Source organism: Acomys minous (genome assembly GCF_964271855.1).
Source record: "Acomys minous genome assembly, chromosome: 4".
Taxonomy (NCBI): Eukaryota; Metazoa; Chordata; class Mammalia; order Rodentia; family Muridae; genus Acomys; species Acomys minous.
This window is the reverse complement of record NC_140486.1, coordinates 121,114,607-121,135,723: the sequence shown is the minus strand read 5'-3', so window position 1 is coordinate 121,135,723 and position 21,117 is coordinate 121,114,607. Positions and strand designations below refer to the sequence as shown.

Below are 21,117 nucleotides of genomic sequence, written 5' to 3'. Positions count from 1 at the left end.
CAGTGTGCTGCTGGAGCCACAGCTGAGAGCTTACATGCTTAGGTGCAAGTAGGAGTCAGCGGTCTGGCCAGAAAGGGCTAATTGGGAATGGCTTTGGCTTTTGAAACTTCAAATCCCACTCCTAGTGACACACCTCCTCCAACAAGACCACGCCTCCTAATCCTTTGTAAAGAGTCCTACCAACTGAGGACTAAGAATTGAAATGTATGAGCCTTGAGGACCTGAAGGAGAGATAAACCTGTTTTTTAGGATTCTAAGTGTGGGATCGGAATGGTCTCGTGAGAGAACAGGTGAGGTTAATTCACTAGAAGAGCAACTGCCTTGTGCAGGAGCTTAATTGTTGCCAGCTGAAAAGATCCTGTGACCAGACTCTGGGAGAAGATATATAAATGAGCCAGAACTGGAGGCAGGGCTTTGAGGAGACTTGGGATAGATTTAGCTGTTCATCACTGCATGTCAAGACGCTCCTAGAGGGGCTGGAGAGATGGTTCAGTGGTTAAGAGCACCACCTGCTCTTCCAAATGGTCCTGAGTTCAATTCCCAGCAACCACATGGTGGTTCACAACCATCTATAATGTGATGTAATGCCCTCTTCTGGCCTGTGGGTGTACATGCAGGCAGGAACACTGTATACATAATAAATAAATTTTTTTTTTAAAAAAACCGCTCCTAGAGAGAACCGCTCGAGGGAAGGCTTCAGGGCTCCGGCACCTGCTGAGGTTCTGGGTTCTGGTTACCCCAGGTTCCAGCAGAAGAAATCCTGTGGCTCATGGCCGGAGAATCATTCCTCAGAACTGATATCCTTACAGTTTTGTTATTGTGTCCATTAATCCTAATTTCTTATTGTTTTGGTTAGTCGGGTTATAAGTGACACATGCTCGGTCACTAAGTTTTTAATAAAATATATTGGTTAAGAAAATTGAGCCTACAGGGACCATTCTTATCCAACTCACCTCAATAACTACTCCCAGATAGAAGCATGGAACAAAGTTTGAAAAAACATCATGGAAATATAGTTGGGTAGTAGGTTGTTTAGAGTTCAGTAATAGAATATTTACCCTGTACCCAAGAGGCTCTGGGTTCAGGTCTCAGCTCAAGCACCACACTGTCAACAGGTATATGCAACCTTAATGTGAAAAAGAGCCCAGGAGGTACACAAATCAATGGTCAGTCTTAAAATACTGCTGCAGCTGTTGCTGACTAACAAATACAATTGCCTGGCTTGGGAATTAGAGGACCACTAAATCTGTAGCTATCAAAGAAGTCAGATTAGTTTTGTAGGCTTTGGAGAATAAAGTCATAGGAAATTAAATTAATAAAGCAAAAACATCCTATTGTGGATACCAACCCTGGTCCCAAGATTTTTTCCATGAGTTATATAAACCTACAATCAAGGAGGTATTGTGGAAGCTCCAACACAGCTTATAACTTAATAAGTTAGGCAGACTCTGTAATGACTTTTCCATAATATGTGAAGTGAGGTTTTTATAGAGACTAGAAAGGCCACATATCTACCCTACCCCGCCCAGTCTCCAGCCGGAAATTCTCGATGGCCTTTAAACTACATCTCCCATATGGCTGTGCGATGACAGTGGGCCTCTGCCGGAAGTTCGGGAGGCTGCCTACAACGTCGAGAGAAATTGACGGCTGAGTTTGCCCTGTGAGTCCTTGGTGGTGATCGCGGTTCCTCTGGTCACTCTTGGGTTAGTAACCCTAGCGGCGTTAGTCGGCCAGGAGACCTTCTAGGACGTGCAGTCCCCGTGGGTCCCCCGCAGGCTTGTGGCGCAGCCTGGCGCGGGCGCAGGCGCGGGACGCGGAGCTGGAGGTGCCTGCTGGACGGTGGCTGCTAAAATTCCCAGCTAAGTTTTGGATAGTGTAAAAACCAACTACTTACGTTGTTGTTCCTCCTCAAAAGAAGGAATCCTATACTAGAAGGAAAATAACTGTTCAAGGCATTTGGCCGTTGGGAGAGACCATGCTTGTGTGGGTTGCTCTTAATGGGTTAAATTGGTCCCTATAGCCAAACAAGTGAAATTCATGACATGATGGCTGGTGGCTTAATTGACAGATGTACTGTGAAGCCCTGTTGTGGCCTGCTAGAGCCATGCTGAGCAGTTCTAGGACCCCAGGTTACTTATTAGTGAAAATGGATGCTGGTTTGGTTAAAATATAATTCCTTTAAAATTCAAGTCTCTTCTGGCTGCGCTCTCCGAATAGCCTTGGAAAGCGGGGGCCAAGCTCTCTCCTACCCTTTCATCCTCACTTTCCACTGCACCTGCCAAGAAGAAATGATTTGCCGGTAGTGCTACCACATGTCAGTTCTTACAAGCTTCCCGCGAAGGAGTGAAGGCGGTTTTACTAAATGACTTGTATTGAAAAAGCTAGAGAGAACGGGGCTTATTTGTTTCACCTTGCAGTCCAGAGAATGTTTTATGCATACACGCTGCATTGGTATGACACAACAAGTTTGGATGTCCAATGTTGGACTCCCCTAGGGAGATCTGTGAGGGCGGTGAGGGAGTTACCATGAACTCTGAAACCATGACCTCTGAACAGGGAACGGTGAGGTATTAAAAGTCAACTTCACTGAATAAGCTGTAACAGGAGTTTGTGAACGTGATTTAAGAGGAAGGGAGTTTGGAAGACACTGAGCCGTACTTCAAAATAAAATAAAGTCCTGGAATATTACAACCTGGCTACAATATTTTAAAGTATTTTAAAACTTCAGTATGAAAAAAAAAGTGGAAAAATGTGTAAAATAAATGGAAGTAAATTAGCCAAATTTCACTTGTGAACAGACTTTAAACAGTTTTCCTGGATTACCTTGAGCAGTTATAAATTATTTGTAAATAACAGAGAACACAAACAGAAGAGCAGATACCAAATCAAGAAATTAATCTTGGGCCCATTGTTTTCCTCAACTTTGTACAGACTAAGCTTTGGATTTGACTAGCCAGGTTGCTATTTCAAAATCCAAGAGACAACACTCTTAAGTTGAACCTGCAGTACTAAGAAAGAAGAAAGAATATTTTGAAGTTAACAGGAACCTTTTTTTTTTTTTTATCTTTTTTTATCTTTTTTTTTTTAACACAACTCAGAACTTCATTGTATTCATTAAGAGCCATGAGCCATGGCTTTGCTTTGTTTACAACTCAGGGTTAGGCTGACAACACAAAGTTAATAATTTTTAAAACTGCTTCAAGGACAATCGTGTGGCCAGCAAAACCTGCATCCAACAACAGACACAAAAGTGCATTGTCATCTGATTTGTGACAAGGATAACAGTGCAGTGCAATGAGACAGACATCATTTCAAGAATGATGCTGAGTCATGAATTATCCATGAGTGAAAATAAATCCTGACCTAGTCTACCTCACACCATGAACAAAGCTCAGGACCATATGGATTGCAAAATTAATTATGTAAGGTTAACCGGTAAATTGTTTTTATGTGAAGCTTTAAAAGCGCTTGAATAACTGTAGAACCATAATTTCTTTGAGGGATGACACTTATAACCTAGCATAGAATCAGAATACTGCTTATCATCTGCTTAAGCATCTGCCTCTAATTTCATCTGCTTTAACCCTTCACCTCCCATACCCCTGCTCCTCCCCTGTTCTATACCTCGATGCCTGCTCTTTTTTAGATTGTTACTGCTCCCTCCCCTTCCACTCCAAGCTCTGCATTTCTATTGCCAGAACTCTTTTGTTATTGTCTGACCCTTCTCTTAGGCCCCTAAACTGAATTATGATTCGCAATTTACAGCAATTTCAAAATCTACATGGCAGTAGCAGTTGGCTACGGATTGTCTTTTGACAGGTGTATTGGCTTGGAAACTTACTGTTTTTTTCCTAGATCTGCACGTAAGTAATGTTCATCCATTCATGCAAAAAGCAATTGCAAATAAGGTTTTTCTCACTTTTTTTTTTTAAAGGAAGACATGGCTTCTGTAAAAAATCCAAAAAGGATAATACTATCTGAACTCCACAGTTCTGCTGCAGAAGGAGATGTTGCCAAGTTAGCAGCGATACTCAGTCACTCTCCATCTCTTCTCAATGAACCCTCTGAAAATGGCTGGACCGCCTTAATGTATGCCGCAAGGAACGGGCACCCCGATGTTGTCCAGTTTCTGCTTGAGAAAGGGTAAACACCTGAGGGCTGGCCCGCCTAAAAGGGTTTGCGCTCTAATGTCTGCCTTCATGTCTGTTCACACTGTCCTATAGATATGTTTATATAGATGGGCTAGTAAATAGCTTATTGCCCAGTTTATTATATGAAAGGTGGCATAATTTATCACTAAAGCGGCTTTTATTGAGACTGGGTTGGGGAGGGGGCTCAGTGTTAGGGACTGAGCCCAAAGCCTCATGCATATCAGGCAAGCTCTCTAACTCTGAGCTACATTTTAGAAATACGTTTCTTAATTTAAAAGGCAACCTTTCATGTTTTGTCAGAAAGAATGTCTACAATGAGTTTGATGCCATTCTTCTAAACACAACTGTGAGCCTCATTATGGCTGCTATGGACTATATAAAATGCTTGCATTTCTTTATGGCACACCGAGACACTCTCATTTTATTTAAATGTCTACCGTCCTTAACTTTTCATTTCCTACAATTATTACTTGATTGTTTTAACCTTCAGTAGTGAACTATGAACCAAATGATGAAAAAGAAAAAGGGGAAAAATGAAATAGTTGGGCTATGTATGTATTTTACTAAAATAAATACAAGAGAATAATTCTACTTATCATTTTATTTTTCCTCCCCATCTTTTCTTCTGTCTAGATGTGACAGATCACTTGTCAATACGTCAAGGCAAACTGCACTAGATATTGCTGTGTTTTGGGGTTATAAGCACGTAGCTAACTTGTTAGCTAATGCAAAAGGTGGGAAGAAGCCGTGGTTCCTAACGAATGAAGTAGACGAATGCGACAATTATTTCAGCAGAACACTCCTGGACCGGAAGAGTGACAAAAGAAATGATTCCGACTGGCTGAAAGCTAAAGAGAGCCACCCAGCCACAGTTTATATCCTGTTCTCAGACTTGAACCCCTTGGTTACTCTAGGAAGCAACAAAGAAAGCTCGCAGCAGCCGGAAGTCAGGCTTTGCCAGCTGAACTACACAGACGTAAAGGGTTACTTGGCTCAGCCAGAGACGATCACCTTGGTGTTCCTTGGAGTAGAGCTTGAAATGAGAAAGGGACCACGGAACCATGCTGAAAGAGTCCCCGTGGAAGAGGACGATGGTTTGGTCACTTGGTTTGCCCTCGCCATAGAGCCTGTTGCCGCTGAAGACTTTAAGCAAAGACACGAAAATTGTTATTTTCTCCACCCTCCAATGCCAGCTCTTCTGCAGTTGAAAGAAAAAGAGGCTGGTGAGGAATGAGTATGTTTTCTTGTGTCCGTAACTGTCTGCTTTTTAAACCAGTTTGGAGGTGCGTGTTTGTGCAGCATCTGAGCGGTACATGCCACTGGGCAGTAAGCCTAAGAGGTCCCTCAACTTCTCCCTCCAGAGCGATGTTCTAATGCTGGCTGTGATGTGAAGCGGCCAGATTAGTTTCCTTGGAGTTAACCTCCACGTGTGATGGTCCCATTCAACTCTTCTGTAAATAAAGTTTGAGTCCCTACTAGGCTTTGAACTTGACGCCAAAGACCTTAGCTGTTGCATTCCTCGCTTTTGATTTTCAGTAGCATCTATTAAAAAAGAAAGAAAGGAAAAGAAAAATAGCAAGAGTTTTATTCTAAATACCCATTTGTTGTAGCTACAAGAACAGCCCCACACCTCCACATTGTGAATGAGTGAGTGAGTGAGTGTGTGTGTGTGTGTGTGTGTGTGTGTGTGTGTGTGTGTATGTGTGTGTTTTAAAGAGCAAGGTTAATTCTAGCTACCTCACAAGCATGAATTGTATGTATATGGCAGAGTGGAGGTCAGGAGCCTTGTTGGGAGTAGATGAGTTACTGCCGTGGCTTAGCAGACAGACAGCATGTTAGAATGATGCCAGTGAAGATAGAAAGTAAGGAAGAGTGTGCGGTAGCATGCACATGACTTGGTCTGTAGATTGGAGCATTATAACTGGGATATAGTAGACCCTTGGCTGGTGGACAGATACAAGTAGTATCAGAGACAGAGAATGGTGAGGAAATAATTGACTTAAATAACAACAATTATATTTAGATACATATGCATAGTTTTATAATAAACTCATAAATGAGCTAGTTGTTTCTTTTTTCTTTATTTTACTGGTGAGAAAACAGTGATAACTACTTTACTGTATAACTTTACTTCTCTATGCCTCAGTTTCCTCTTCTAGAAATAAGGATAACCAGTCTCTCTTCTCATAAAGTTGCTGAGAATACCAAATAAAATAATATATTAAAAAATATACACATATATAAATATATACATATATATACTTAAGTATAAATATATGTATGCATATGTATCTTTATAGGATTATAGTGTATAACAAGTATTAAATACATATTTTTATATATTGATTCTGATAAAAGATAAATACTATGGTATATAAGGTAACAGGCAGACAGTTAATGATACTTGTGCTTCTTTAAATATGGTGCTATAAGTTTTATTTATTCACCATTGTCACTTTAAATGTTGTTACATTTATTCTTGTTTTGGATATTTCAAAATTCCATCGGTCACATATTAGATTTTAAAGAACATAAGTTCACCAGGCCTCTGAGATATTCCTAGTCTTATGACTTGATTGTACTATTTCTCTCAGGTCACAAAGCTCGGGAAGAACCAATGTAAGGGCTTGAACCAGAGTGCATACATCCTAAGATAAATTCTGTTGGACATGTTTAATGGAGTTACCTACAAATAAATGCTACGTGCTATATGCAAGGACTGGTTATGTCTCACAGTGTGGTGCTGTGAACCAACAGTGGCTTAATATACCAAGAAACACCTATGGCTTCCTTTAAGTCAACAAAGTATCACAAATGTAAAGAAAATATAGACTGTTGTTGTTTTGTTGTGCTTTCTTTTTTTAGAGCTACAAATAAAATCTAGGGCTTCACAAACACTAAAAGAGTATTCTCCCACTCAGCTACATCTGTAGCCCAATATAAGATTTTGTAATCTCTACTGTAAACTCACTGTATACTTGGGTAATGTATATCCAGTATTTACGTACTAATAGCAGAAGCCTGATCTATTAGTCTTTAGTGTACATGTCAGTGCATCTGTCCTATTCAAATTAAAATTAAGCCTGATTTTCACTTGTCATATTGAAAATTAAATTGAAAGGAAAAACAGCTTGCTTGAATCACTACCATAATCTAGCTGTGTGATTTTTTTTAATTTGTAAGAATACTACAACAAAGTGATTAAAAATAAAAATATAAATATGAATGATAATAGTACATCATAAAGATAAATACTAAAGCCATTGACCAGTCAGAGATTCCTAAAACAACCCATGTGCTCACTGTTGCTTCAAAGCATTGTGCCTACATATTATTCCAGCTTTTCACGGAAATAAAACTTCTTGTACTTCTTCTTAAAAGGCGTTGTTGCTCAAGCAAGATCTGTTCTTGCGTGGCATAGTCGATACAAGTTCTGCCCAACCTGTGGCAGTGCGACTAAAATTGAGGAAGGTGGCTATAAAAGAGTTTGCTTAAGAGAAAACTGTCCTAGTCTCCATGGCGTGCACAATACATCTTATCCAAGAGTTGGTAAGTAAGGGTTTTCTTTTTTTAAGAGTGTGTGTGTGTATGTGTGTGTGTGTGTGTGTGTACACGTCTGGATGTCTGTGCAAATGTGTGTAAATATTATGTATAACCAGAATAGGGTACCTTCCCATTGACCTGGATTCACAGTTTGTTAAGAACTACCCATTGTGAGTGCTGTATGAGGAGCAAGCATGCTTAACTATTGATCTGCCCCTGAGACCCCAAGGCTTTGCTTTTTTTCCCCCTCCTTTCTTTCTTTGTAATGAAATCTCAGCTACTTGGAATCTTGGGTCAGAAGACGTTCAGTAAAAGACTGTACTGTTTACGATAAGTCATGTCTTACCTTTAGTTTATCAGTTCATGAATCTGCTGCGTTAAGATGCTTCATTTCAAAGCTAGTCAGTTTGGCCCCTCTCATGAAGCTATGATAAAGTCTCCAGTGCCTCAGTCCCTGGGAGACTTAACCCAGCCTTGTGGTCTAAAGCTCCCTTCTCACCCCTGCATGGCCTCTATGCCTTTATTCTTCTAGGCGCTGCTGTGTTTCTTTTCTTGCTAGAGAAATCCCATAACCCAGCCCTGAAAACTGCTAGAGAAACTGCTTAGAGCTCAGTGATCCTGGGAATACATGGGCACTTTAATGACTGATTTCCCTGATCGCACTCATGATCTTGGAGGAGGAGTTTCTAGGTTACTGACTTCTAGAGAGATGAACTGCTAAGTGTTATTGGATGAATGGGAAAAACAAGTTTAGTGTATTTTTAGTAAACTGTGAATGTTTCAATGTTCATATATTATCTCCTCAAACTTGTGCCTCATTATACTCTTAAGTACAGAGAAAATGTTGCTAAGATCGGAATTAGGGACGGCAAAAAGCATCTTCCTTTCACTTACCAAAAGTATTCTCTGTGGTTCCTCAGATATTTCTTAAGCACTTCAGAGCAGAAAGGAGGGCTGTGGTATAAATAGGAGTCTTGCTCCTGTAAGAAATATACCTGCATGTTACTATTGCATAATGCATCTAATTGTATTTACTGCTGCTTCTGTGTGTGCTTTTTGTTTGTTTGTTTGTTTCCTTTTTTTTTTTTTTCTTTTTTGAACAGATCCAGTAGTCATCATGCAAGTTATCCACCCAGATGGAACCAAATGCCTTTTAGGCAGGCAAAAGAGATTTCCCCCAGGCATGTTTACTTGCCTCGCTGGATTTATTGAACCTGGTAAGCCTTTTCGGAATAATTTTTAGAAATTTAAAACAGATAGCATGAGCTGTATTCTCCTGTAAATACCATGGTAAAAAACAGAAACACTTTTTTTTTAATTTTTACTGCCTTCTGTGTGTGTGTGTGTGTGTGTGTGTGAGAGAGAGGGGGGGGGGGAGAAGGTTGCACTGTTGAGGTAAGCAAACAACTTTGATAGTTTTCTCCTTTAGCCATGTGAGTCCCAGACTTAAATCAACAGGCTTGGTGACAAGTGCCTTTACCTGCTCAACCGTTTTGACAACCCCAAAATATTTTAAATAGTATCTTAATCATGTAATTTAATCATGGTATCATTTCCAAATTTTTACAAAGGTAGTTTGTTATTTTAAATTTAGTATTTACTTTGTCATACATTGCTTTTAACCAAGCACTCCAGGTGGCTTGCATCTCTCTTCTGTGCTAGATGTGTCACCCTTCCTAAAGGTTATATGATTATTACAAGTACAGTCATTACATCCATACCCAGCATTTACAATCCCAGGCATGCCATCTGACCCTTCCTACAGTGATCAACACCACCTTACAATACATATTTATAGATTATCGACTTTAGCACCATGTCAATTCTGTAAGATATAATGTTCTCTTTCATCCATTTTTATATGTCGGTTAGAGCCATTGCTTCACATGTAATAGGATTTTATTACCTATCCCAGAGCAAATGAATGAACATACCTGGATTAGTCATGTTTAATCTCAACAGACAATGTTAGTCTGCATTGTTAGGTAGTTATAGCAGTAAACATACTACCTGATCTTCAGCTGGAAGCTGGCCTGTGGTAAATCTTGTGACTCTTTTACAGCCTTAGAGCGGGTACTGCACAATGCTTTCACAGGTCTGACACAATTGGGGCTTACCTAGCCCCAATTCACTGGTGATAGAGAAGAGATTCAAACCCAGGCCGTGTCACTTCTGAGTCCTTGCTCCTAATCACTGTGTTGCACTGAGAAGGGAAGGTGGACCCAACCTCTAACAAAGATGCTATTGGCAATCAATACTTTCTGTGAAAGGGGAAATCAGCTTTCGCCAATGCAATGTTACTGAGTTTATCAAACACGCTCCAAGTCAAGACCCATTCCCAGGAGTGGCTGGCCAACACATTGTGTTGATCACCTTCTTTCCCTCCCTCCCCCCCACCTCTCTCTCTCCCCCTCCCTCCCTCCCCGCCCCTCTCTCTCAGTTTGTCTGTTTTGTTTTGTTGGTCTTTTGAGAGAGTGATTTTGAGTTTCCAGATTCTAATGAAAGTTGGATGTTATAGTATATGCTTGTCTGTAAGCCCAACACTTGGAAGTGGAGGTACTAAGGTCAGGGATGAAGGATAGCCTCAGCTCTCAGCTATATAGCAAGTTCAAAGCCAACATGGGTTACATAAGACCCTATCTCAAAATAAAATAAAAGATTTTTAATGGAGAGAAAAACTAGCCATTTATAAAACTCACACAAAATAAGTCAGGCAGTGGTGGCACACACCTTTAATCTGAGCACTTGGAAGGCAGAGGCAGGTGGATCTCTGTGAGTTCAAGGGCAGGCTGGACTACAGAGTGAGTTCCAGGACAGCCAAGGCTAAACAGTGAAACCCTGTCTCAGAAAGAAAAACAAAAACAAAAACAAAAACCCTACAAAATAATGGCATATTGAATGATGATTCATGAGATAATAAACTTTTTAATAATATTTAGTCAACAGTATGTGATACTTGCAGAATTTATAATTATTATTTTATGCACTGCCAAATTGGGCTTTTAGGAAATGAAAAGTGGCTTGAAGCTTTTTGACACTCGATTCGTGGGCACGTACTTCCAAGTGCAATGCTTTTCTTCACTTCCAGGCTGCAATTAGCATTCATGGAATGGGGGCTCTTTCCAGAGTGATTTCAAAATGTTTGAACTGTGTGGAGCTCACAGTGTCCAAGTCATGTTGACCAGCCACTTGTTCTTGTGCCTCGTCTGATTAGGCGAGACAATAGAAGACGCTGTGCGGAGAGAAGTAGAAGAGGAAAGTGGAGTCAAAGTTGGCCATGTTCAGTACGTCTCTTGTCAGCCATGGCCAATGCCCTCCTCCTTAATGATTGGTTGTTTAGCTGTGGCAGTGTCTACAGAAATTAAAGTTGACAAGAATGAAATAGAGGATGCCCGATGGTTCACGAGAGAACAGGTAGAGTTCAATTTAATTTCCTTATTCTATTGATTGTTCCATGATAGTATTGGTTTGGGCATGCTGCAAGGAAGCGTACTTCAGCAAGTTGAATGAATGGCTGCCACCCTCTCATTATGAATGGATTATAATGTAATTGATAATTCCATATAGAAAATGTGTGTTGTCAATGTGTCCTATTTGACTCACTCTGTGAGATTCTCTAGAATGATGATTCTGTGCCATTTCAAGTTTCACATATTACACCCACTGATGAATGAATGATAATCCCTTTTAGTGAACTTGAAGTATTTATACTAGTTCAGACATATCAAATATCAATCACAGATGTTCACACTAAAGGAAATAGCTCTCAAAAAAGGCAGTAAAAATGCTTGAAGTTTTTGTGTATTTTGAAAGATAATGCTGAAGATTATGGATTACCAAGAGTTTGAGTGCAATGCATAGTGAGTCCCAGGCCAGCCTGTACTGCATAGTAAGTGTCCATCTTTAAATATATATATTTAAATATATATATATATATATACACACACACAAATAGGAAGTAAACGGGGAAGAAAAAATATATTGAAGGACAAGAAAGGCATAGATGTCGCCAAATACATAAATATATATCATAGTATATATTCATGAGAACTTTTAAAATAATATCTCTTAAGTAGTAAGGATACATTATTGAACAGTTTTAGCCAAAAATTTATATAGAAAAAAATTGACACTATAGTGTTAAAGTTTTAAACTCATTTATGGCTTTGCCCATAGAAAATTAATTTTTATCTTGTACTGACAAAAGAAATTAGATGATGGTTTCAGAATTGCAGGAAAAGGTACCCATACCAAAATGTTGCCTTGACTTTGGAGTGAAATGCATTCCTGGCCTTGTTTTTATCTGTTTTTCTGGAACATTTTAACATTGAGACAAGGGCTCCCTGAAGCAACTGGAAACCCCATAGTATCTGGCCTCTGAGGTGCTGTGCTGTGCTTCTGTCTTAGGTTGTGGATGTTCTTACCAAAGGGAAGCAGCAGGCGTTCTTCGTGCCACCGAGCCGAGCCATCGCCCATCAGTTAATCAAGCACTGGGTTGGGATGAACCCTAATCTCTAAATGAGAAACACTAACCCCTGTTGGATGATTATTTAATTTTTAATCCTACTTATCTCTCAAGTGAGATTAGATATATTTATTGATATTTAGAATCATATAACATAAAAACTTGGGAGCTTTGAAAATATTTGTTAACTACGAAATTAGTAGTTTTGTAAGTCAGAATGATGCCTCAGATTTTTCTTTTTTTAATTTGGAGTCATCCTATGAATGTTTTTGTTGTGCTTGGCAATTTTCTATCTGAAAACTGACTGTAATTCTACTAAGAAAGATCCTGTTGGAATGAAGTATGCTCCAGAGGTGGGATAAACCTTAATCCATCTCTTGTAGACTGGATCCTTGTTGGAGACAAATGTTCAGCATCAATGTCTATTCAGTCATCTGATTGTCAGTCTCCTGGCCTATTGTTCTAGTGGTAGAACTGTTACAGTGTTACTACTAGTTTAATATGACTAGTGTTAAGAATGATTTTGTTTTAACAATTTACCCATTGCTGTATACCATACTCATGAGTAGAGAACTAAAAAACACACGTACACTTGTGTCTGGACCTCACAGTTGAACTCAAAGCTAAGTGCTTACATTAAAAGTTATTATTAAGACAAGTGAAGATTCTCCAATTTTTCACCTGATATTAACATTTTAGAAAGGAATTCTTGAAGGTCAGAAACTAAATCAAAAGTGTATTTGCATTTTAAATAAAGCAGTGACTGTATTTAATTCTGTAATTAAGGATGTATTTGTTTTGGGAACAATATAATAATTGCCATCAGTATTCATTATACTGAAATATGATATTTTGGCTTTGACCTTATTTCATTAAGAAGCCTTAATTAGTATACCTTAGAAGAGAGTTGCTAAAATCCTAGGGAAAGTTAATTACAGTATTTCGCAGTTTTATAATACAGACACATTGGCTGTTTTGCAATTGTTTTAACTGTATACATATAAATATTTTGCCTGTTTACTACACTGGTAGAGCTTGAAGAGACCTTAAAGACAATATATAGATGTTAAGCATAACCATTGTAACAGTTTGCAGTATGCAGATAAGAACTAGATTTCCCCCTATACTAGGAAATCAAAGCTATTACCAAAGTATCTGTAGAATGAGGGCTTAGAAAAATGGCGGCACTGGGGTGCTTGCCGTGCAAGCATGAGTACTGGAGTTCAGATCCTCGGTACCCATATAAGAAGCTGGGTTCCGTGACATACAAATCTAATCCCAGATCAAAAGAGACATCAAAAGAGCATCTTGGGTGCCTGATGGTCACTCAGTCTAGTGAATCAGTAAGCTAAATGAGAGAACTTGACTCAAAACACAAGGTGGAGATGGCTCAGTGATGAAGAGTGCTTTCCATTCTTGTGGAGGACCAGAGTTTGGTTCCCAGAATCCTCAGCAGGCAGCTCACAACCATGTGCAACTACAGCCCCAGGGGATTCAACAGCATCTTCTGGCCTCTGCAGGCACATTTGTATAAGACCCAGACATATAAATAGAGCAATGGAAGAAGATAGATGACTTCTGCCTCTGCCTTATACACACACACACACACACACACACACACACACACACACACACACACACACACACACACGGAAAGAGAGAGAAGTGATGATGAGAAGAATGAACTTACCAAATGTTGTTAATACAAATATTAGATACTATACCTAAATAATATAACTCTCAAAGAATTTATTTTACTAATGAATACTATTACTTAGCAGTTAATGAAGGTTTATTAAAATCAGAACTTTAAACCAAACCAAAACCTATACAGGACATTTATATACATGGTAAATTGGAGCTATGTAACTATATTAAAATACTATACTTTGATTATTATGAAATATGATCAATTGAAGTTCATTTTTGTTCCAAATGTGCTTTTAATACTTGTGGATTCTTATTTTAAATTGTAAGAGCCCATGTTCTTCTTGGTTTTGTTTTTGTTTTTTGTTTTGTTTTGTTTTGTTTGAGACAGGGTTTCTCTGTGTAGCCTTGGGTTGTCCTGGACTCGCTTTGTCGACCAGGCCTTGAACTCACAGCGCTCAGCCTGCCTCTGTCTCCCAGAGTTCTGAGGTTACAGGCATGCGCCACCACACCCAGCTAACTCCTACATTGTTAGTGTTCAAGAGCAAAGTAAAATACCAATGTCAAAATGTATAAATTTAATTTCAGATTCCTACTGTACTTGGGGGAATTTGTGAATAAATTGTTGTTTTTAATAATCATTCCTAAGTTTTGACCTTGGAGAGGTGAAGACACATGTAAACAGAAATGGTTGTTATCTTAGCCAGTTCTACAGGAAGAAATGTCACACATGAATCCAATGGGAATCAATATAACAACGCATTAAAATATATTGTTTGTATATTGTGTGTGTTTTTAATGTTTTGGTGATTTTTTTTGACACAAATACAACTTTTAGCGAGTATCATCTGCTTGTAATTAATGATGTCCATAGCAAATGCACAAGTCATTTTAAGGGTTCCATGCATGGAAGATTTTTTTTTCTTTTTTGAGCTGTAATCTCGTTGTAGCCCAGGAAGGGATCAAAACCACAATCTTCATGCTTCAATGTCTATAGTGCTTAGATTGCAGGTGGGTACCAACGTACCCGATGAAAGGGTTAAAATTTCGATTTGGCTTAGAAGTATAGCCCAGTGGTAATATACTTATGTGATGCCTCTAAGGCACTGAGTTTGAACCCAAGAATTTTGTAAATGTCTGTTTAAATATTAAGTTTGTAGTTTGGGGTAAAAGGTACCAACATATAGGCTTGTGTGTAGTTAACGTCAGATTTAAATCTATATATACAGCACAATCTACCTTAATTGCTCATCTACTATGGTCAATATTTGCATTTTGAATTTTTCATTTTTTATAGTTTGTGATGAATTGAAAGCTCATAGCCTGACCTGGCAAGGCAACCCTGGAGTTCCTGATAATCTGCCCTAAGGCTAGAGGATTGCAAATTCAAGACCTCCCTGAACCACACTGAACAACTTAGTGAGACCCTAGCTCACAATAAGAAAAGCGGGGAGGACACAACTCAGTGGTGAGAAAGCCACAGAGATGCGGTTCAATCCACAGTAGCATACGCATACATACAGAGAGGGCACTGAAAGCTTGTTGCGAAAATTAGTCAGCCTGTTAAAGGCCCAGCCAGAGATGTGGGTAAAGAGAAAACAGGATGAAAATTGTAAGACCCTGAGATGGAAGGAAGAAGTGCAAGCTTTGATGGCACCAGGGAATATGAAGGAAGGCTGGGCTGCTTTGAGGAGGCAGAGGTTGTATGTCATTGTGGCAGATGCCCGTATTTTCCAAAAGGTGTAGATAGGCAAGAACTGCAGAAAGAAATTGTGAAACTAAATACCAAAAGCAACCCTCCTCTTCTATACCACTCTTTGTAGTCTTTCTTTCTCCAAATGCTAGGGTAAAAGTGAAAAAAAAAAAACTTCTAAAACATTGATTCGTTTGTTTTTCTGTTTTAAATTCATTTTATGGTTTCACACATATAGTAACGAATGAATTGTAGCTGTCTTCCCTCTGCACTCCTCTCTTCCACCGTCCATCTTTGCAATAGCTCCTTTTCTTCTTTTCTTGTTCCGTTTTGTGTGGAACTTGGGGCTGAGTTAAATTAGAGTTGGTTACATGATTTTGAGTGAAAAATGAAGTTACTTACTGGAGCATGGACAACATGTCAGTGACTACACCACTGAAGAAAATCACACAGACACACACAGACACACACACACACACACACACACACACACACACACAAACACAAGCACTACCCACCCACCCTGACAACCTTATAAACATTAGCTGCCCTTAGTCTCTCAAAGAGAGATGAGGCCATCTGGCCCTCTCCCCATCTATGCTGAAATGTTGACTAAATTTTGTGCAGAATTTTTGTCCTAGATAGCAGATTTTCAAATAATTCTTTGCTGTTATTCGGTCAAATAGTCAAAGACAGCATGGGAAAGTATGTAATCAACAACCTAAATTCTTGTTTGGAAAGCGTTTCTTTTCAGCTGCAGCTTAAGCTCCTAGGAGTGTGGCCTGGGCCAGCACGTGGCTGCTTATTCTGTTTCACTGAAGGATGTTCACGTGCAACTATTCCACGGTACCAGGGTCGCCATGAACTTTCTGTATTCCTTCCAGATAATATTTCACGGTTTATTGCTCAGTGAACTCGAAGCAACAATCAATGGGCATTTCTCTTTTTCACAATTCCCATGATAGTAATGCTCCCCAGAATAGCGGAGGTGGCCATGAAATTTTATCATACACTTTAAGCTTTAAAAAAAAAAAAGGCCTATCTGTTAATGAAATTTTTTCCTTCTAACTAGAAGTCTGATAGAAAAACTACAGCTGAAGGAATAAAAAAAAAAAAAAAACTGCCCTGGCTTTCCCAGCCGGCTCAAGGGAACTATACTTGTTCAACATACTGTCTGAGCCCTGATGGATTAACTTTCTCCTATCCACTTAGACTGTGAAGCGGCTTCAATTTCAGGATGACTTTCCACCCAGGAGTAGAAATTGAAAATAGTGCTCTTACCTGTTAGTGAAGAGAATGGACTACTGATCAAATGTGGTGGTGGGAGGGGGGGTTGGTTGTTGTTGTTTTCTCTTCTTTTTAACCTGCCTGTTTCACTCTAGCCTGAAAATGTAGTCTATTGGAGCACTGTGATGTTCTGCAGACTTAGTACAGTTCCTTACAAATATTTATTTACTCAGGTGGCAGAGAGCTAAAGTCATCTCTATCATTGAGATAAGAGTGATTTTTAAACCCATTTACCCAGCAGCTTTATTAAAGTGAGTTCATTTCTTAGATAGTTTCCCTCCTGTTTGTAGAATGGATTTGCAGGTTCTGTTTGGAGTCGTTTGGGGGGGGGTTGTTTTGGGTAGGTTTTTTTCTGAAATATTAGGAACATCAATTTAAAAGATGCCCCAAAGACATGTCCAAATTGAAAACTCAGGGTCTTGGTTGGTCCTGACCACTGCCATCCATCTGCATCATGGATAAAGGTTCTGCTGGAAGTATAACCATAAATAGGCCCGCAGGAATTCTGTGTGCTGTGCAGTGTTGAGAAAATACAAGCATCTGGACACCTTGATGTTACCATGGCTGTAATGGTATCTAATGCTCACACCCAATGAGACCCTTAATTTGTTTTGTACATATTGCTTTGTTTGCCATATTAGTCTCTTAACTTCCTGGCCACTTTGTCTATCATATAATATTAGTATTTTAATTTTAATTAAGTGTGCCTTTTCTTCACATTTTTCTGGGCTTTATAGGTTGTTTTGCTTCTAAGTGTTGTGTTGTGAGTCTTATGTCAGTCACTTTTCTGCTATGGCAAATACCCCATTAGAAGCAACTGAAAGGAGGAAAGGCTTATTTTGTGTTATAACCCTGTAGGCACCTATCCATCATAGCAGAGGAGGCACAGAGGCACATGTGGGAGGCTAGTAGTCTCACTTGATCCACAGCCCGGAAGCAGGAAGAGGGGTCCATCCAGAAAACGTCACGACCTTTCCACCATGACACACTTCCTCCAGCATGGCTCTCCCTCCTATTGGCCCATGTATTTCCCAAATAGTACCATCATCTGCGTAACAAGTGTTTAGACACATGAGCCTATGGATAACATTCCACATCACACAACAGCAGGCCCCTATTTATTACTAGCTGCCAAGGACACAACTCTCTGGTTACCTTATTCTCACAGGAAGACTTGCACAGGCTGTGAGGTAGTCTGTGTTCTAATAGTTTTACCCTTAAATAACCTGTTGTGACTATTACTGTCAGCTTGGCAGTATCTAGAATCACCGACAAAACAAACTTCTGAACAGGTCCTCCATAAGAGTGCAAAGGCCAAATATGGGGCACCACAGTTCGTGTGAAAGTCAGACCCCACTCTCCACTCAACTGTGAAGAATGTCCTGTCCATAGGGTAGATCTGGGTAGGGGTTCGAAGTTTACTGCATGTCCTTGGCTGGTACCATAGTTTGAGCAGGACCCCTGGGCCCAGATCCACCCATCATAATGTTCTTCTTGTAGGTTTCTAGGACTCTCTGGATCCTTCTATTTCCACATTCTCTAGCAGGTTACCAAGAAGAGACTTGATACCCTATGAGCATATACAGGAGGAAGAGATCCCCCTCAGTCACAGTCATATGGGGAAAGGAGTAAGGGGAAAATGGGAGGGAGGGAAGAATGGGAAGATACAAGGGATGGGATAACAATTTAGATGTAATATGAATAAATTAATAAAATATATTTTTAAAAAAGAATCCAAAGGCCCATCCTAAATAAGAGCAGCACTGTTCTATGGGCAGCTGGAATTCTAGACTAAGTAGGAGGATGCAAGTGCAGTACCACAGGCCTTTGCTCTGCCACTGACTGTGGATGTGACAAGCAGTCCCACACTTCAACTGCCACACTTTCCCCACAATGATGGACTGAGATAAAACAAAGTACTCCCTTCTTAATTTTGCATTTGTCAGGTATTGTGTTCCAGCAGTGTGAAAAGTAACAAATACATAAGAGTAGAGAACAGATGGTCATGGAGGCCTATTGAAGCTTAAGCTATGGCATTGATATGGATTTCCAGTCTGAGTTAGTAAAAGCATGACTGACATTGGACATCAGCTAGAGATGACCGACCCTGGACATCCAAGGAACATGAAGTAAACACTGATGAAATCTATTAAACGAGCGTTTCTGACACAATGTCACTATCTGAGTTTTTGTGTGAACATGCCTTGATGCTAGAAGCAAGTCATTTCACATTGTCTCTACCTTGCCTAGGTGTGCCTTCCTGTGGCCTGTGTGTGGGTTTGCATTTGGGACTTTGCCCACCTGTGTGCAGCCCATGTTTCTGCTACCTTGTGCCTGCCTGTATGCCTGTTAGCATCTAGAGCAGCCTTCACACCTAATGCATAATGTGTGTATCACTGTCTTACAATTCCTGCATCTTCTTCTGCCTCCTGTGACCCTCCTCCTTGTTTGACGTTGGAGCTTGGATCTCATAGATACATTATTAAATGCTTGTTGATACTATTATCACACAGTTACAATGGTCTAAACAGAGAATACCATTCTTAAAGGCACATTGCTTATAAATAGGCGACCCAGAGCTTGAGGCCAAGTGTTCTGCTCCAAATCTAGGTACGTGGGTAGGTAGGTTGTACTTAACACAGCTATCTCAAGGTTTCTTATAGCAGTACAGAGAACAAAACACTTTCAATCTCAATTTTCTAAATTTCTAAAGTTTGAGTCTTCTACATCTATTACTCTACATATTTCTACTTTTTAAAAAACTATTTAGTTGGTTTCAAAACTTGTCCTCAACATCAGACACACTACTTCCTTTGGTGTCACTGAGCCTCCCAAATGTTTTATCTTTATGTTACCCTTTCTGCCCAGCATGCTTCTGTTTCTGTGTCCCTTTGCCAGGAGTCTGGTCCAGCATGGGAGATTAGGCATCATAGTGTTTAACTTCCTTATATAAATACCTCACAGCATTGCACTTTTTCCTCCTTAACCCTTGAATGTCAATATCTACCTCTGCTCCACAGCCTTACTTTCTTCCTCTTCCTATTGCCCCTTGTCCATCCTTTCTTTTCCCCCTGACTCTCCTCTTTCCTCTACCTCTTTCTCCCCTTTCCTCATTCCTCCCTTTTGATCTTCCACATGGCTACCATCATTTTTCCACCAATTCCCTGGTTTCTACCTCAGCTTCCAAAATTTGTCTCACTACATACAACCTTATTCCAAATCCATTCTTTATCATACAAACAAAGATATCCTCTAAGGAATTAATCTCATCCTTTGGTCTTACCCAAAACTTCAAGGGTCTGAAGAGAGGCTCACTGGTTGAGCATGTATCTTTCTGAGGTCCCAAGCTCATTTCCAAACACCCATGTCAAGGACCAGACCTGCCTGTAACTTCAGATCCAAGGCATCCTAGCACCAGTACCTATATACTCATCCCACACCCACATGGTCATAGTAAAATAAATAAATCTTTTAAAAAACATTTCTAAAAGAACTCTCTTTTGGGAACATGAGGAGCCCTATTCCTTAGTATAACTTAGATCTCCAATGTCAACGTACCACTTACTTCTCTTTTAAACTTGCATTTCATAATTTAAGATCTTGAAAGGAGTGACAGAATATGATATTTTATGCATTAATAGTATTCATTAAAAATAAGGCACCTGAATGGTGTAGCATGCTGTAATACTGAAAACGTTGGGTCGTAGAAGAATTTTACTCTAGCAAAATGGCTACTCTAGCAAAGAATCACATCCAGAGACCTTCTAGGTCTGTGAGATCTGGCAGGAATGACACAAATTTAATCCCTCTGGCTGGAACACAGGCATATTTTTAGTACACACCTTTAATCTCAAACAATGACAACAATTGAGGGGCAGACAAAGTGATGAATCAGAAAGACTGGACAGAATGAGCTGGGGATAGGATACACCTAACTCTCACAGGAACGGATAGGAAAAAGAAGCTTTTTAAGAGCAGTGAAAGGAGAGAGAGGAGGATCTGAGCTCAGTTGAGTGCATTTCAACTGAGTGCAGTTGAGTTCTGTTGGGTTCCTGAGTTCCGTTCAGTTCTTGCAGTCAGTGCAGTTCAGTTTGTAGAGTCCAGAGGCAGTTTTTCCAAGCAGAACAATTTAGTTAGAAGCCAAGAGAAGCTAATTTGAATCAGGCAGCTTGGAGAGGAGTTCTGAGCCAGAACAGCTGCGTTGAACCAACCAACCAGAGTTCAGAAAGAACTGGAAAGGGTGAGCTTATTCAGTAGTAAGTCTCAGAGGCTGAAAACAATCTGGATCTAGGTTGGCTGGCACAGGCTGGAAGCTGAAGCTTCAAGGTCCA

At 39.8% G+C, this 21,117-nt stretch overlaps 1 protein-coding gene and 1 long non-coding RNA gene across 5 annotated transcripts; one reads left to right on the top strand and one right to left on the bottom strand.

Annotated features, from left to right (window-relative positions):
* Positions 1-1,586: 1,586 nt before the first annotated feature.
* NUDT12 (nudix hydrolase 12) lies at positions 1,587-14,587 on the top strand. Of its 4 annotated transcripts, none has more exons than XM_084779342.1 (7): positions 1,587-1,703; positions 3,935-4,143; positions 4,785-5,374; positions 7,533-7,700; positions 8,798-8,911; positions 10,909-11,108; positions 12,102-14,587. In XM_084779342.1, exons 2-7 carry the CDS (start codon positions 3,941-3,943, stop codon positions 12,210-12,212), a joined length of 1,386 nt encoding a protein of 461 aa, XP_084635468.1. In that variant the 5' UTR covers positions 1,587-1,703; positions 3,935-3,940; the 3' UTR covers positions 12,213-14,587. The 4 variants fall into 4 exon arrangements, with proteins under 4 accessions (XP_084635468.1, XP_084635469.1, XP_084635470.1 ...); XM_084779343.1 differs by having other exon boundaries at positions 1,593-1,660; XM_084779344.1 differs by lacking the exon at positions 1,587-1,703 and adding an exon at positions 1,710-1,858.
* On the bottom strand, positions 14,092-17,504 carry LOC311596119. The gene is made up of 2 exons (XR_014778714.1): positions 14,301-17,504; positions 14,092-14,224 (listed from the first exon to the last, which is right to left on the bottom strand). It is a non-coding gene; the product is annotated as an uncharacterized lncRNA (long non-coding RNA).
* Positions 17,505-21,117: the final 3,613 nt, after the last annotated feature.

Excerpts from the sequence above, each read along its gene's own strand:
- NUDT12 (XM_084779342.1), top strand. The coding sequence starts at position 3,941 with ATGGCTTCTGTAAAAAATCCAAAAAGGATAATACTATCTGAACTCCAC. Across the intron at positions 8,912-10,908 it reads CGCTGGATTTATTGAACCTG|GCGAGACAATAGAAGACGCT; the intron begins GTAAGCCTTTTC and ends TCGTCTGATTAG. Across the intron at positions 11,109-12,101 it reads GATGGTTCACGAGAGAACAG|GTTGTGGATGTTCTTACCAA; the intron begins GTAGAGTTCAAT and ends CTTCTGTCTTAG.